The 13,685-nt window shown below is 45.2% G+C and overlaps 1 protein-coding gene across 1 annotated transcript; it reads left to right on the top strand.

Moving 5' to 3' along the window:
- Nucleotides 1–804: 804 nt before the first annotated feature.
- Nucleotides 805–13,479, top strand: NDUFB9 (NADH:ubiquinone oxidoreductase subunit B9; the record flags this gene model as incomplete). The annotated part of the gene is given in 2 exon segments (XM_073632231.1): nt 805–918; nt 13,190–13,479. Coding segments are annotated over 2 exon segments (246 nt in total), but the record flags the coding sequence as incomplete, so codon positions are not given.
- Between the last annotated feature and the right edge of the window lie 206 nt (nt 13,480–13,685).

Here is a 13,685-nt window from a genome sequence, read left to right as displayed (position 1 = left end):
GCCCGGCCTGTCAGTTTAGGTGGACGGCCATGTCTTGGTAGGTTTGCAGTTGTGCCATACTCTTTCCATTTTCGGATGATGGATTGAACAGTGCTCTGTGAGAGATGTTCAAAGGTTGGGATAGTTTTTTAATAACCTAACCCTGCTTTAAACTTCTCAACAACTTTATCCCTGACCTGTCTGGTGTGTTCCTTGGCCTTCATGATGCTGTTTGTTCACTAATGTTTTCTAACAAACCTCCAATGGCTTCACAGAACAGTGGTATTTATACTGAGATTAAATTACACACAGGTGAACTCTATTTACTAATTGGGTGACTTCTGAAGGTAATTGGTTCCACTAGATTTTGGTTAGGGGTATCAGAGTAAAGGGGGCTGAATACAAATGCCCCCAGACTTTTCAGATATTTGTAAAAAAATTTGAAAATCATTTTCCTTCCACTTCACAATTATGTGCCATTTTGTGTTGGTCTATCACATAAAATCCCAATAAAATACATTTACGTTTTTAGTTGTAACATGACAAAAATGTGGAAAATTTCAAGGGGTATGAATACTTTTTCAAAGCACTGTATATTCAACTTTTTAATTAACATGAATTTATTGTCGGCAAATAATCAGCACCTTTTTTCTCTTTCTGCAAAATGCTGAAAACACAATTTTGGCCAATGTTTCGGCTGCCAAAATTTCGATGCATCTCTCTCTCTCTCGTTTTTTTTTTTTTTTTTAATGTTGTCAACATATGTCCTTTTTTGTGACCATATACAATATAGTATTTCAATTTAATCCAACTTGTTTTGTGCAGGTTCCAGAGTGGGCCCTGGACTACTGGCACCCATCGGAGAAGGCCGAGTACCCGGATTATTTTGCAAAGAGGGAGGAATGGAAGAAACTTCGGGAGGAGAGTTGGGACCGTGAGGTCAGTGTCTGAGTGTCCCTGAGAGCCCCAACCCAGCGAAAGTAATCACTAGTTGGTGTCCAAAACACACAAGTTATTTTTTAGCACATATTTGGTAAAGGCAGATTCGGGTTCACATATGTCCGGCCACGGTTCCCAGCATGTGGTCCGGTGCGTTTCTGTTCACCGTTTCAGGTGCGAATCAGGTTTGAACTTTTTTGCCTGAATTCGCACCTGCGCCGGATCCAAACACGCACGGGACCCTTTTGGAATGCGGACCGCGGCCGCCTCGAACATGTGGGAACCGGCTCCATTAAGAGCTGGTCACAATCGCATGTCATCTAATTCCTCCATATGTGAACCCGGCCTAAAGCAGATACAGTGAAACCAAACACTATGGGGTTAATGGTGCAGCTGTGCATAGTAGCCAGTCAGTTTCTAACTTCAGTTTGTTCAATTAAGCTTGGACTATACAATCTGGAAGCTGATTGGCAGAGCTGCACCTGATTTTCCACTCTCCACTTTTAGTAAATCAACCCCATAGTTCCTAGTCATGTGATCACTAGAAGATCATAGTGATCACATAATGATTACAAACAAGCGGGTGCCGGATGCTGTACTGGCGTTGTGCCTCTGACAGAGACACTTTGAAAGAAGCAGTTGGCAGGCTCCAGCTCATAAAGTTAGGTGGCATTAAACCTTCAGTTTCTTTAGCTTATCACATTGCGCACGATAACATAAACACTCCCCAGTACACTATTTGTTCAAATTCCTTGCTGTTTTCAACCTTAAATTCTGCTGGCTCTTGCTCCCTGTGCTGCTTCCCTGGACTTCAGTCTTAACAGGAAAGAGTTAGTGGACAGTGCAGTCTCCAGTCGGTCTGTTAGCTTGGCTAAATTTTGGCCTGGGCCTCTAGACATCGACAACGCCTGGTCACCAAAGGGGAAACACGCTGCCAGCTGGCTCTCAGTACTCACCACTTGGAGAGAGACTGCAGTCTGCTCACATAATTTGTAATAAAAACATCTTTGCCATTCTGAAGCTTGCATATTATTTTATATATACTGTGATTCTGTACTTGCCAAATATGCTGCAGAAATCTCCCTCCGGTGTGTCTAACGGCAATCATTTTAACTGTGGGCAGCTGACGCTGCTGCCTGTTCACTTCCTGCATTTACACAGACACATAGAGGCATACCTCCAGCTCTGCAACTCTCATTGGCCCTCTTATGACTCACCCCCCCCCCCCCCCTCCCTTTCTGGCAAACTCTCACGAGAGTGAGAGAGAAAGCTGTGCATGATGTCATAAGCCTAGGCTAATGACCAGACAAGAAACAGGAAGTGGGCTGTATAAGGTATTTACTGGCAGAAAAAAATGTTTTACTATCCAAAGTTAAAACAACAAGGGCAGAAGATTTAATAGAAAGTTGAAAAATTGACAGAAGTTCCGCTTAAAAGAGGAACTTTTTTAAAGAGGACTTTTTTTTAAATTTTTTTTATTTTGTTTTTAAGTCAGCAGCTTACCTGTCCAGGGAGCCCGCAATGTCGGTCCCCGAGGCCGATTCATCCACCGGCTTGGGTGCAGGCGCTGCCATTACAACTAAGGGAAACTGGCAGTGGAGCATTCAGGCTTCACAGCCAGTTTCTTACTGCGCGATTTGTGCGACGCTTTGTGAATGGCCCCTGTCACCTTCTGGACACACACACACACACACGTCCCTGAAGGCAGCAGGGGAGAAAGAGGAGGGCTTGCCACAGAAAAGGACATGAATTACTTCGCCGCGGCATGGCTAGGACGGAAGTACACTTTGTACTTCTAAAAAGGTAGGAAAGAAAAAAAAATGTATAGATATCCAAAAACGAGGGGTGGCCTTTAGTTGAAAGCGGAGTTCCACCCAAAAGTGAAACTTCCGCTCATTTATCTCCTCTCCGCCTCCGGTGCCACAATTAGCACCTTTCGGGGGGGCAGGATACCTATCTTTGACAGGTATCCTGTTCCCAATTCCGGGAGTCCGGGCTGCGGCCCGTGACATCACCGCAGGGCTCCCTCCTCCTCTCCCTGTCGCCAGGCCAGTAGGAGAGAGGAACGGGGCCTCGTGCATGCACAGTAGGGTTCACAGCGTGAAGCCATAAGGCTACACTGCTGGGTTCCCTTACCCAGCAGTGGTGGCAGCACCCGACAGCTGATGGAAACATCAGCTGCGTTGCCGACATCGCTGGACTCCAGGACTGGTAAGTGTCCTATTATTAAAAGCCAGCAGCTACAGTATGTGTAGCTGCTGGTTTTTAATTTTTCTTCTTTGGGCGGAACACCACTTTAAGACCACCTTGTAAAGTTGGGTGGAACTCCGCTTTAAAGCAGAGTTCCAGTCCCCCAAACATTTTTTTTTTTTTTTTTTTAAGGACAGCTCTGGAATTGTCATAACATGTAGATGAACATTTCTAATATGTCATATTTTTTGCAATTTAACTTTCTTTAAAAAAAGTTAATTACTCACTGATCTCGGAAGCAGGCAGGTTCCATTTTAGCTTTGGGCATCTGAAGCCCTCCTGTGTTAACTTCCTGGATTTCTGTTTAGCTGATTACCTAGCATGCACCTCTAAATCCCACACCTATTCTTCCTGATAGGTTGCTATAGCAACGTCAGCGTCAGTGCAAGTTCCCGCCCCATTGCTAAAGCAAACTGTCAATCAAAAGAGAGGAAGTCTCTCCAGCTGACGCTGAGTGTACTGTGTACCGCGGGCTGTAAGAATGTTAACCCCGATCGCCTCCCTCCTCCTCCCATTCTCCTATCAGCAGAGAAGAGAGCGCGGTTCATTAGGTTCGCCGCTCCAGTTTTCTGCAGGATATTTTTTTCCCTCCCCATTGCCTACAACTCCCAGCGAGCACTCAGCTGGGCTAACTCCCGTTCGTCATTTCCTACTTCCAAATATCACAAGATTTCGGCAGTAGGCGATTTGCAAGGACTCCTGGGATACATGAGGCTGCTATCCCAGGAACCCTTGCGAATCGCCTAGTGACGTAATCGCCTAGGCGATTGGAAAGGAGGAAGTAATGGGGAAAGACTAAAATAAGGTATTTACGAGCAAAAAAAAAAAAAAAATTCCCATTGTGAAAAGTGCTGCATGTCCTTAGCTCATACAGACAAAGTAAAAAAAATGGGTGGAACTCCGCTTTAAGCTTTCTGGAAGTGTGCTTGAAAGCTCAGCCTTGTTTTTTTTCAAAGCCTTATTGCCTACCATTTAAGCCTCATGCACACTGAGCGTTTGCTCAGCTCCTCCAAAAATGCCTTTTACTCCTGGCAGGAAAAAGCTGCTTAAGAAAACGCAGCTAAAGCCATGTTTTTGGACAGGCGTTCAGGCATTTAAGTGTTTATGGATCCATTGGCCATAATACCGTATATACTCGAGTATAAGTCAAATTTTTCAGCACATTTTTTTGTGCTGAAAGGGCCCCCCTCGACTTATACTTGAGTCAAGCACTTTTCTGCAGCAAAAAATTTCATTTTCCGAACCGACTTTGGGGCACCGTATCTCAGGGCCACTTGGTGCTAGGAACCCCAAATTTCGTGTGTAAACCCAGTGGAACTGGTTCCACAACATATCCAAAGATGAAGTCCCTAGCACTAAGTAGCCCTGAGATACGGGGCCCCAAAATCGGTTTGGAAAATGTCATTCTCTGCTGAAGAAAAGTGCTTGACATTTTCTGAACCGACTTTGGGGCCCCATATCTCAGGGCCACTTGGTGCTAGGAACCCCAAATTTGGTGTGCAAACCCAGTGGAACTGGTACCATAACATATCCAAAGCTGGGGTTCCTAGCACCAAGTGGCCCTGAGATACGGGGCCCCAATACCGGTTCAGCAAAATGTCATTCTCTGCTGCAGAAAAGTGCTTGACATTTTCTGAACTGATTTTTGGGGCCCTGTATCTCGGGGCCACTTGGTGCTAGAAACCCCAGCTTTGGAAATTTTATGGTGCTAGTTCCACTGGGTTTGCACACCAAATTTGGGGTTCCTAGCACTAAGTGGCCCCAAGATACGGGGCCCCAAATTCGGTCAACTGTGTCCATCTGCAGCAATGTCATTTCAGGACCCTTTGGGTTTAGAGACCCCACATTTTGGCTGCAGCTAGGGGGCATCTAGGAACCCTTAACTACCGAGTTTGAAGTTCAGGGGACCTATGGCTGCAAATGGGCACAGTGAGGCTACAAATGGGCATTGTTGACCCTCTTTTCCACTTACAGTAGCTGTGCATTTCTCACCCTCGTCTTATACTCGGGTCAATAAGTTTTTCCAATTTTTTTTTTTTTTGTAGTAAATTAGGGCCTCGACTTATACTCGGAACGACTTATACTCGAGTATATACAGTATTAATTTATCCTGCCCTTTTGGAATGAATAACAAAACCCCTAGCACAGGTCTTCCTCCACCCTCATGCTCAATGTTCAACCCAAAAAAAAAAACGAAGAGAGGAAAAAGTCTCTCCGGCTCGGCTGCATTAAGGCAACTGGAACCTTGTCAAGAACGTTCTCTGAAGCTGTGCATGACACTGGGCTCTGCTGCTCTACAACAATTCCACTGGGTAACGGATGTGCACTGAAACTATACAAGGAAGAGAGCGCATGACCGCCCTAGTGTAATGCAGTTTATTAATAAAAAGTGCAAACCACCATACATGCACTCACATGTTAGGAGGTTAACAAAGCATGCCGTTCATCACACCTCTCCTCAATGGCCGCTGTAAGATCCACAGCTGAAATCTCCAAATGGAGCCTGCTGACAGTTGCAAGCCAAATCGCTGTTCCTCAGCGTACCGAAGCTAGTGCGCATGTGCACAGAACAGCTGGCGTCTCGCTACGTATACCGGACACCGTGGAGCAGGGAAGGGGCAGGTTGTATATATACACCCACCCAGCCCAACCAACTCCACCCCAAGCTAGAACCCTAAAGCCTTGGTCTTGGCACATCGACGCCGAGTCCAGGATGGCGGGTGACGCTATTCCCGGGGGGGCGGAGACTTCCGGCGGGGCGTAGCAGCACGTGGTTCCACCTGCTGAAACGCAGGAGGAAGGGGCGGGTCATCTGGCCTGGACTTCCTTCTGCTCCTGAGCTATGGACGCCAGAGGAGCTGCATTTAAGGAGACACACAGGCGGCTGCCTCAGCGCTCGGGATGGAGGAGACGGAGTCATCGGCAGCGATGGCGGATGCAGGCACCCACGTTCCCGGCCAGGCCCAGGTAGGAGAGATGCAGAGGCACCTCTTTCCTTTCTTCACTGGGCGATTGTTTTTTGATAATGATTAGAGCCTGCAGCTGTCTGCTAGGATGATACTTTCCATGAGCGGTGGAGAGTATGCTTTGGGCACTGTGTTTCTTGTCTCTCTACTAAGAGTAGTATCTCGCTCTAATAGAGGTATGGGAGTTGTTTTCTGTCTTCCAGAAAGCCACCGCCAAAACAGAGAACTGCAGGAAGAAAATGCCCTTCATGCAAAAACCCATTAAGGGACTCGTGGCCCAAACCGCTTTGCAGATCTTGCATCGCTGGTTTAGTAAGAGAAGAGTCCACACAGGAGTGTAAGGAGCTCTTTTCCTCAGTGAGAAAGGAATTAGCAGAGACCCTAGGGATGGTACGTTCCCTTATGAAAAACAGGCCCAGAGTTCCAGCCAGGAACAGAGCTCCCAGTCCAGTCTTCCTCCTACCAAAGACTAATTGATAGTGATTCTAGTGATTCAGAGGAAGAGAGAGTATTCCCCCCCCACCACAACAACATGGAGGGGGAAGAGGAGACAAGAACGTCTAGATATAAACTAACGCTTGAAGAAGTGGATGACTTTCTAAAAGCTGTCTATTCCACTTTAGAAATTCAAGAGAAAACCCAGCTGCCATTACATGACAAAATGTACCAGGGGCTAGAGGAGACAAAACATAGAGTTTATCCTGCCCCATAAAGTCCTGACCGATACAATTAAGAAGGAATGGAAGGATCCAAAAAAGGGCAGTTTTTTTCCAGAGCCCTCAAAAGAAGGTTTCCTTTTGAGGAAGATGAAGTGTTGGTATGGAATAAAAGGCTAAAAATTGATGCCGCCTTCTCCCAAGTGTCTAGAAGGACTGATCTAGCATTTGAGGACAGGGGCGTACTTAAAGACGCCATGGACAAAAGGGCAGATGCACTGTTAAAGAGCCTGGGACTCGTCCTTATCTAATCTAAAGCCGGCGATGGCCGCTACAGTAGTAGCCAGAAACATGGAATACTGGTTGGAACAACTTAAAGGCCATGTGGTAGCAGGCACCTCTAGGAAAGTTTTGCTAGAGTCCTTCCTTACCCTTTTAAGAGCAGTCAAATACATGGCAGACCCCTCGGCGGAATCCATTAGAATGACAGCCAGGTCTTCAGCCCTAGTTAATTCAGCTAGGAGGGCTCTTTGGCTTAAGACCTGGTCAGGGGACTCCGCTTCAAAGGTAAAGTTGTGCGGAATTCCCTTTACAGGAGATCTGATGTTTGGACCAGAATTAGAAACCGTCCTTGATAGAACGACGGACAAGAAGGCCTTTCTGCATAAAGAGAATGTGGTGCAGCAAAAGAACAATTTTTGTCTTTTTCAGCAAGCCCATAAAGAAAAAGATCAGACCCAGAAAAGACCCTGGAATCCTCAAAAAAGGGAGAGGCAGAGGAGGGGTGCTCTTTACACCCCCCCCCCCCCCCCCCCCCCCCCAAGCAAACCTCAAAAAAAACAATGATGACCATCTACCAGTAGGCAGGAGGTTACAGGCTTTCCTGCCAGGTTGGGAAAAAGCAACAAAAAGCCAGTTTGTTCTGAATATAATCAGTCAAGGATATCGGCAAGAATTCTCACAGACACCCCCAAGTCGGTTTTACCAAGAAGGGATGGGTTTTTACTCCATTTTCTTGGTCAAAAAAACCTTCTGGGAAATTTCATCTGATTCTCAACCTGAACATTCTGAACCAATCTATAAAGTACAAAAGGTTCCGCGTGGACACGATTTTCTCTGAAAAATTTACTCACCCCCAACTGTTACATGGCATCCATCGACCTGTTTGATGCTTATCTCCATATACCAATTGCAGCTACATCACAGAAATTTCAGCAACTAGCAGTCAATTTGGGGGGGGAGGTTTAGCACCTTCAGTTCAGGGCGCTGCCCTTCAGCCTTTCCTCCTCTCCCAGGGTGTTCATGAAAGTGATGGCAGAGGCGCTGGAGTCCCTGAGACTGAGGGGGATCTCTATAGTACCCTATTTGGACAATCTACTTCTGTTCGCAGAAACAAAAGACCAGGCAGTGGTCAATCTGCAAGTAACCCAGGGACATCTAAACAGCCTAGTGGGGCTTCTGAATCTCCAGAAATCAAATCTGTTACCATCTCATTGAGTGAGGTTTCTGGGATACAAAATAGATTCAGTAGAGCAAAGAATTTTCCTCCCACAGGAGAAGGTAGAAAAAAATGCAGTTGGCTCTAGGAACACTTCAAACCAACACGCAGGTTTTCAGTAAGGGAAACTATGTCAGTTTTAGGTCTGTTAACCGCAGCAATCCCTTCAGTGCAGTGGGCCAGGCTACATGTTCGACGTCTGCAGGCAGACATTCTACTGAATTGGACACACCAGGATCCTCTGGAAAATAAATTCAAAATATGAACAAGGGCAAAAAGGTCACTTTGGTGGTGGATAGACCAAAAGAACATCTCAAAAGGACTCCCCTGGACTTTTCCAGTAACACGGAGAGTAACAACAGATGTGAGTGCATGGGGGTGAGGTGCTCGCCTCGAAGAGCAGACAACACAGGGAGTTTGGTCCAAGCCAGAGGCAAAAAGGTCCTCAAATTAGAGGGAGTTAAAGGCTATCCATCTAAGCCTCCTATTCTTCCAGCAGACCCTAAAAGAACAACATGTCCAGGTGTTGTCGGTCAACATGATGGCAGTATTATACCTAACAAAGCAGGGGGGCACAAGGAGCAAGACCCTGATGGAACTAGCTCATCATATACTGAGTTGGGCAGAGGACAATTTGGCCTCGCTGTCCAAAGGGCACGGAAAACGTCCTAGCAGACCTTCTCAGCAGAAGGGAAGTAAGGAGGCGGAATGGTCGTTAAACCAAGAGTTATTTGAGATGATCACCGAGAGTTGGGGCCTTCCTCAGGTGACCCTCTTTGCAAACCAAATAAATGCAAAAACATCAGCCTTCTCTCTCCAGGGACAGGATCAAGAGCTGGGAATAGAAGCATTATCTCACAAATGGGACTTCCCCTTGTCTTATGCTCCCCCCCCCCCCCCCCGTTTCAGCTAATACCATGAGTGTTAAAATTCAGAACAGAATCCACAGATCTGATCCTAATTGCTCCCTATTGGCCAGAGACCCTGGTTCTCTACCCTATTGAATCTCTCAGCAAAACCTCTCTGGAGATTACCAATCAGGAAGGACCTTCTGGGTCAGGGTCAGATTCTCCACCCAGATCCAGCTTACCTCAATCTAACCGCCCGGTTTATGAGAAAGAAATTTTAAGAAAAAGGGGTCAGAAAAACTTATCAACACCCTTCTTGCAAGTAGGAAGAAGGTCACCAGGGCTATTTTCTTCAAAGTCTGGAAGTGTTACAATTCCTGGTGTTCGAGCAAGAACCTTCATTTCTTTAGCACTATTTCAGTTTTAGAATTTCTCCAGGAAGGAATGGAGAAAGGTTTAGCAGCAAGTACAGGCAGTCCCCGAGTTACGAACGACTCCTACTTACAAACGGACCTCAATGCCGGCCATTTGTGCTTCATGCTGGTCCTGGATACCTCCTGAGCAGCTATCTTGCAGCACCAGACACATCGCACACTGCAGTACTACATGTACTCCATGGCCAGAAGAGCCCCAGGTAACCTTACTGCATGCCCAGAAGTGCCCGGAACATCCCACAACCCTGCACAGGCTAAAGTTACACTTAAAAATGCACTGTTCCAACTTACACACAAATTCCACTTAAGAACAAACCTACAGTCCCTATTGTGTTTGTAACCCGGGGACTGCCTGTACTCCTCAAGACGCAGGTAGCTGCATTATCATTTTGTTTGGAAAAAAAACCCTGTCAAGAGAACCCTTGATATAGTCAGTCAGATTTTTTAAGGCTATGGCAAAAATTAGGCCTAGGCCTCTTATTAGTTTTCCCAAGTGGGATTTATCTTTGGTTCTTCAGGGACTTACTAAATCGCCTTTTGAACCGCTAGAAGAGACATCTTTAAGATTCCTAACCCTTAAAACAATTCTCCTGGTTGCAATGACGTCTGCACGTAGAATCAGTGAAATACAGGCATTATCAATCAAGGAGCCCTTTATGAGATGTCTCCCGGACAGGATAGTGCTGAGGACAGATCCAGCCTTCCTCCCTAAGGTGTCTTTGGTTTTTCACCGTACACAGGAGATCATACTTTCTGTCCCATGCCCTCTGGACTGGGAGAAGAAGCCTTCCATACTCTGAACGTCAGAAGGTGCCTCTTAAAGTATTTGGAAGTAAAGAATCTCAGAAAGACCTCTTCTCTTTTTGTCCTAACGGAAGGAAGTCACAAAGGGGATAAAGCTTCCAAAAGTACCCTAGGAAGGTGGTTAAAGCAGGCGATTAAAGAAGCGTCCCTGTCCTTAGGATTAGAGCCTCTGGAGGGTATATTGCCTTATTTTACATGGCAGTGGCGGCTTTGTGGGCAGAGAGGGCCGGGCATCACCAAAACAGATATGCAAGGCTGCCACGTGATCCAGTTTTTCAAACTTCATAAGGCACTACAGGTTGGATCTACTGTCAGCCTCAGACCAGCTCTTTGGCAGGAAGGTTTTACAAGCAGTGGTCCCACCCTGAAGTAAGTTCTTGGTTATCTTCTCCAAGGTGCTGTCCTGAAAGGCGAAGGTAGAAAACCTTAGTTAGACTTACCAGTGACTGTATTTCTACGAGCCTTTCAGGACAGCAACCTACTTCCCTCCCTAGATTATTATGTATAACTTTTTTTATAATCATTAGCCTTGGTAATTGTTTATTTTCCAGCATGTCGGAGGAATTCTTGGTAACAAGTGATGGTGGAAGCAGCTGATTTTAAAGGAGCATTGTCACGCGGTGTTTCCTGTTCAGAGGTGGAGCTACGCTCTCTCCAAGTCTAACTAAGGTTTTTTTTTTTTTTGGTTTGGTTTGGTTTTTTTTTTTTTCCTGCCTGAAAACGCCTATGTGTGTATGGCTAATACAGTGCCCTGCAAAAGTATTCACCCCCTTGGCATTTTTCGTGTTTTGTTGCCTCTTAACATGGATTGTTTGAATTTTGCATCATTTAATTTACAGAACATGCACGTAACTTGATGATTTTTTTTTTTTTTTTATTGTGAAGCAAACAATAAATAGGACAAAACAACAGAAAAAGTCAATGTGCATAACTATTCACCCCCCTAAAGTCAATACTTTGTAGAGCCACCTTTTGCGGCTATCACAGCTCCAAGTCGCTTTGGATAAGTCTCTCTATGAACTTGCCAAATCTTACCACTGGGATTTTTGCCCATTCCTCCTTGCAAAACTGCTCCAGCTCCTTCAAGTTGGATGGTTTGTGCTTGTGAACAGCAATCTTTAAGTCTGACCACAGATTTTCTATTGGATTTAGGTCTGGGCTTTGACTAGGCTATTCCAACATATTTACATGTTTCCCCTTAAACCACTCAAGTGTTGCTTTAGCAGTGTGTTTGGTGTCATTGTCCTGCTGGAAGGTGAACCTCCGTCCTAGCCTCAAATCACACACAGAGTGGTCCAGGTTTTGCTCAAGTATATCCCTGAATTTAGCACCATCCATCTTTCCCTCAACTCTGACCAGTTTCCCAGTTGTGCTCCTAGGGATCATCAAAGATTTGGATATTTTTTTTTATAACCTAACCCTGACTTGTACTTCTCAACAACATTGTCCCTTACTTGTTTGGAGAGTTCCTTGGTCTTCATAACAGTGTTTGGTTAGTGGTGCCTCTTACTTAGGTGTTGCAGCCTCTGGGGCCTTTCAAAAAGGTGTGTATATGTAATGACAGATCATGTGACACTTAGATTGCACACAGGTGGACATCATTTCACTAATTATGTGACTTCTGAAGGTAATTGGTTGCACCAGAGCTTTTTATGGGCTTCATAACAAAGGGGATGAATACATACGCACATGCCAATTATCAGTTGTTTATTTCTGAAAAATAGTTTTATGTATATTTTTTTTTTCTAATTTTACTTCACCAACTTAGACTATTGTGTTCTGATCCATCACATATATAATTCAGATAAAAAAAACAAAACATTGAACTAAAGGCTGTAATGTAACAAAATAGGTAAAAAGGGGGGTGAATACTTTTGCTAGGCACTGTATATAGGTGCTAATATACTGTATGTATAATATGGCTAATTTATAGGTGCTTTTACAGGCTGAAGAACAAAATTTCAAATGCCTGTAAAATTTGCTTTTTTTTTTTTTTTTTTTCCTTTCTACCGTGTTCATGAGTTCTTTTTTTAAAAATAGTAGTAGTAAAGTCTCGATCTGAAAATAAAAGAATTGCGCCCCCCCCCGCAGGTTTACCTCATAATGTACTAGTATGCACCAATTTGGACTGCCACTCAGAAACCTTTTAGATGTACTTTAAAGCATAAGGTCACCTTTTTGTGACATGTTATACCCATATTCAGGGTGTAACACGTTCGGGTACTTTTACACAGGTGGTTTACCCGGTGGACTCCACTTTGCTCAGCGAGGGATCGATCCGTTGATCTGAGCAGTCCGTCGCCTCACTGTGCAGAGACAGGCCTGCTCTCTATGGGGAGATCGGATGAAAACAAACCTTTTTACCAGATCCTCCAGACGGATGAAAAATAGGGTTTATATCCGTCTGAATTTCACGGACAGGATTGGATGGCATAGCAGCAGGTGTCAGCGGACATGTCACCGCTGACATCCGCCGCTCCATAGGAGTGAATAGAGTATCCGATCAGGTCAGCCTGAAAAACTGACAGGTGGACCTGATTGAAAAATCCTGTGTGAAAGGGGCCGTACAAATCCTCTGGCCCCCGCACCTCCTCGGCTCCCCAATGTCACAGGTGACGGGGGATCTTCTCCCCCTGCTCTCTGCCAGCAAGAGCACTGCATAGCACCAATGATCTGCTGATCGTGGGTGCAATGCTTTCCAGGCTCCCAATTTAAAAAAAAATGCACTTTTTTTTTTTTTTCCTCTGCAAAAAAGATGCCCGTTTATTTAAGCCATGTGTTATTGATCAGAATATATTGCTATGTCTTCCCTCAGGTTCAGCAGCTGTTGGAGGAGACCCCAGCAGAAGGACCACGCACTGAAGCTCTGCCGCCAGCCCGTAAGGAGGGCGATCTTCCTCCGTTTTGGTGGGAGTATGTGACCCGACCTCGCCTGAAACCTTTTTAAAGAAGCCCGCTGGATGTCGTATCTGCCTGACACAAGGGATGTGATAAACGTTTGTCAGCTCTAAACATCTAAATTGCTGTATTTTTGCAGCATGTAATTTATGTTTCAACTCCACTTTAATCACCAATATCCATTAAACAACTTGAATCCTAAGGAAATGTCATTCCATTTACTGAGTATTGAGCTTTGATGAAAACCTGCAAGATCGATATTACAGATGCATGAAAAAAAAAAACGTTTTGGGTGCTGACGGGAAGACGCAACAAAAACATAAACCTCTTACTGCAAAATAGCAGTTTGCTGAATTTAGGTACTGAAAACCTGTAGGTAGGTGTGACACATGAGGTACACACAAAATGACCTA

Source organism: Aquarana catesbeiana, linkage group LG05 (genome assembly GCF_042186555.1).
Source record: "Aquarana catesbeiana isolate 2022-GZ linkage group LG05, ASM4218655v1, whole genome shotgun sequence".
NCBI classification, from domain to species: domain Eukaryota; kingdom Metazoa; phylum Chordata; class Amphibia; order Anura; family Ranidae; genus Aquarana; species Aquarana catesbeiana.
The sequence above is the reverse complement of the archived record's forward strand: the minus strand, read 5'-3'. Positions and strand labels throughout refer to the sequence as shown.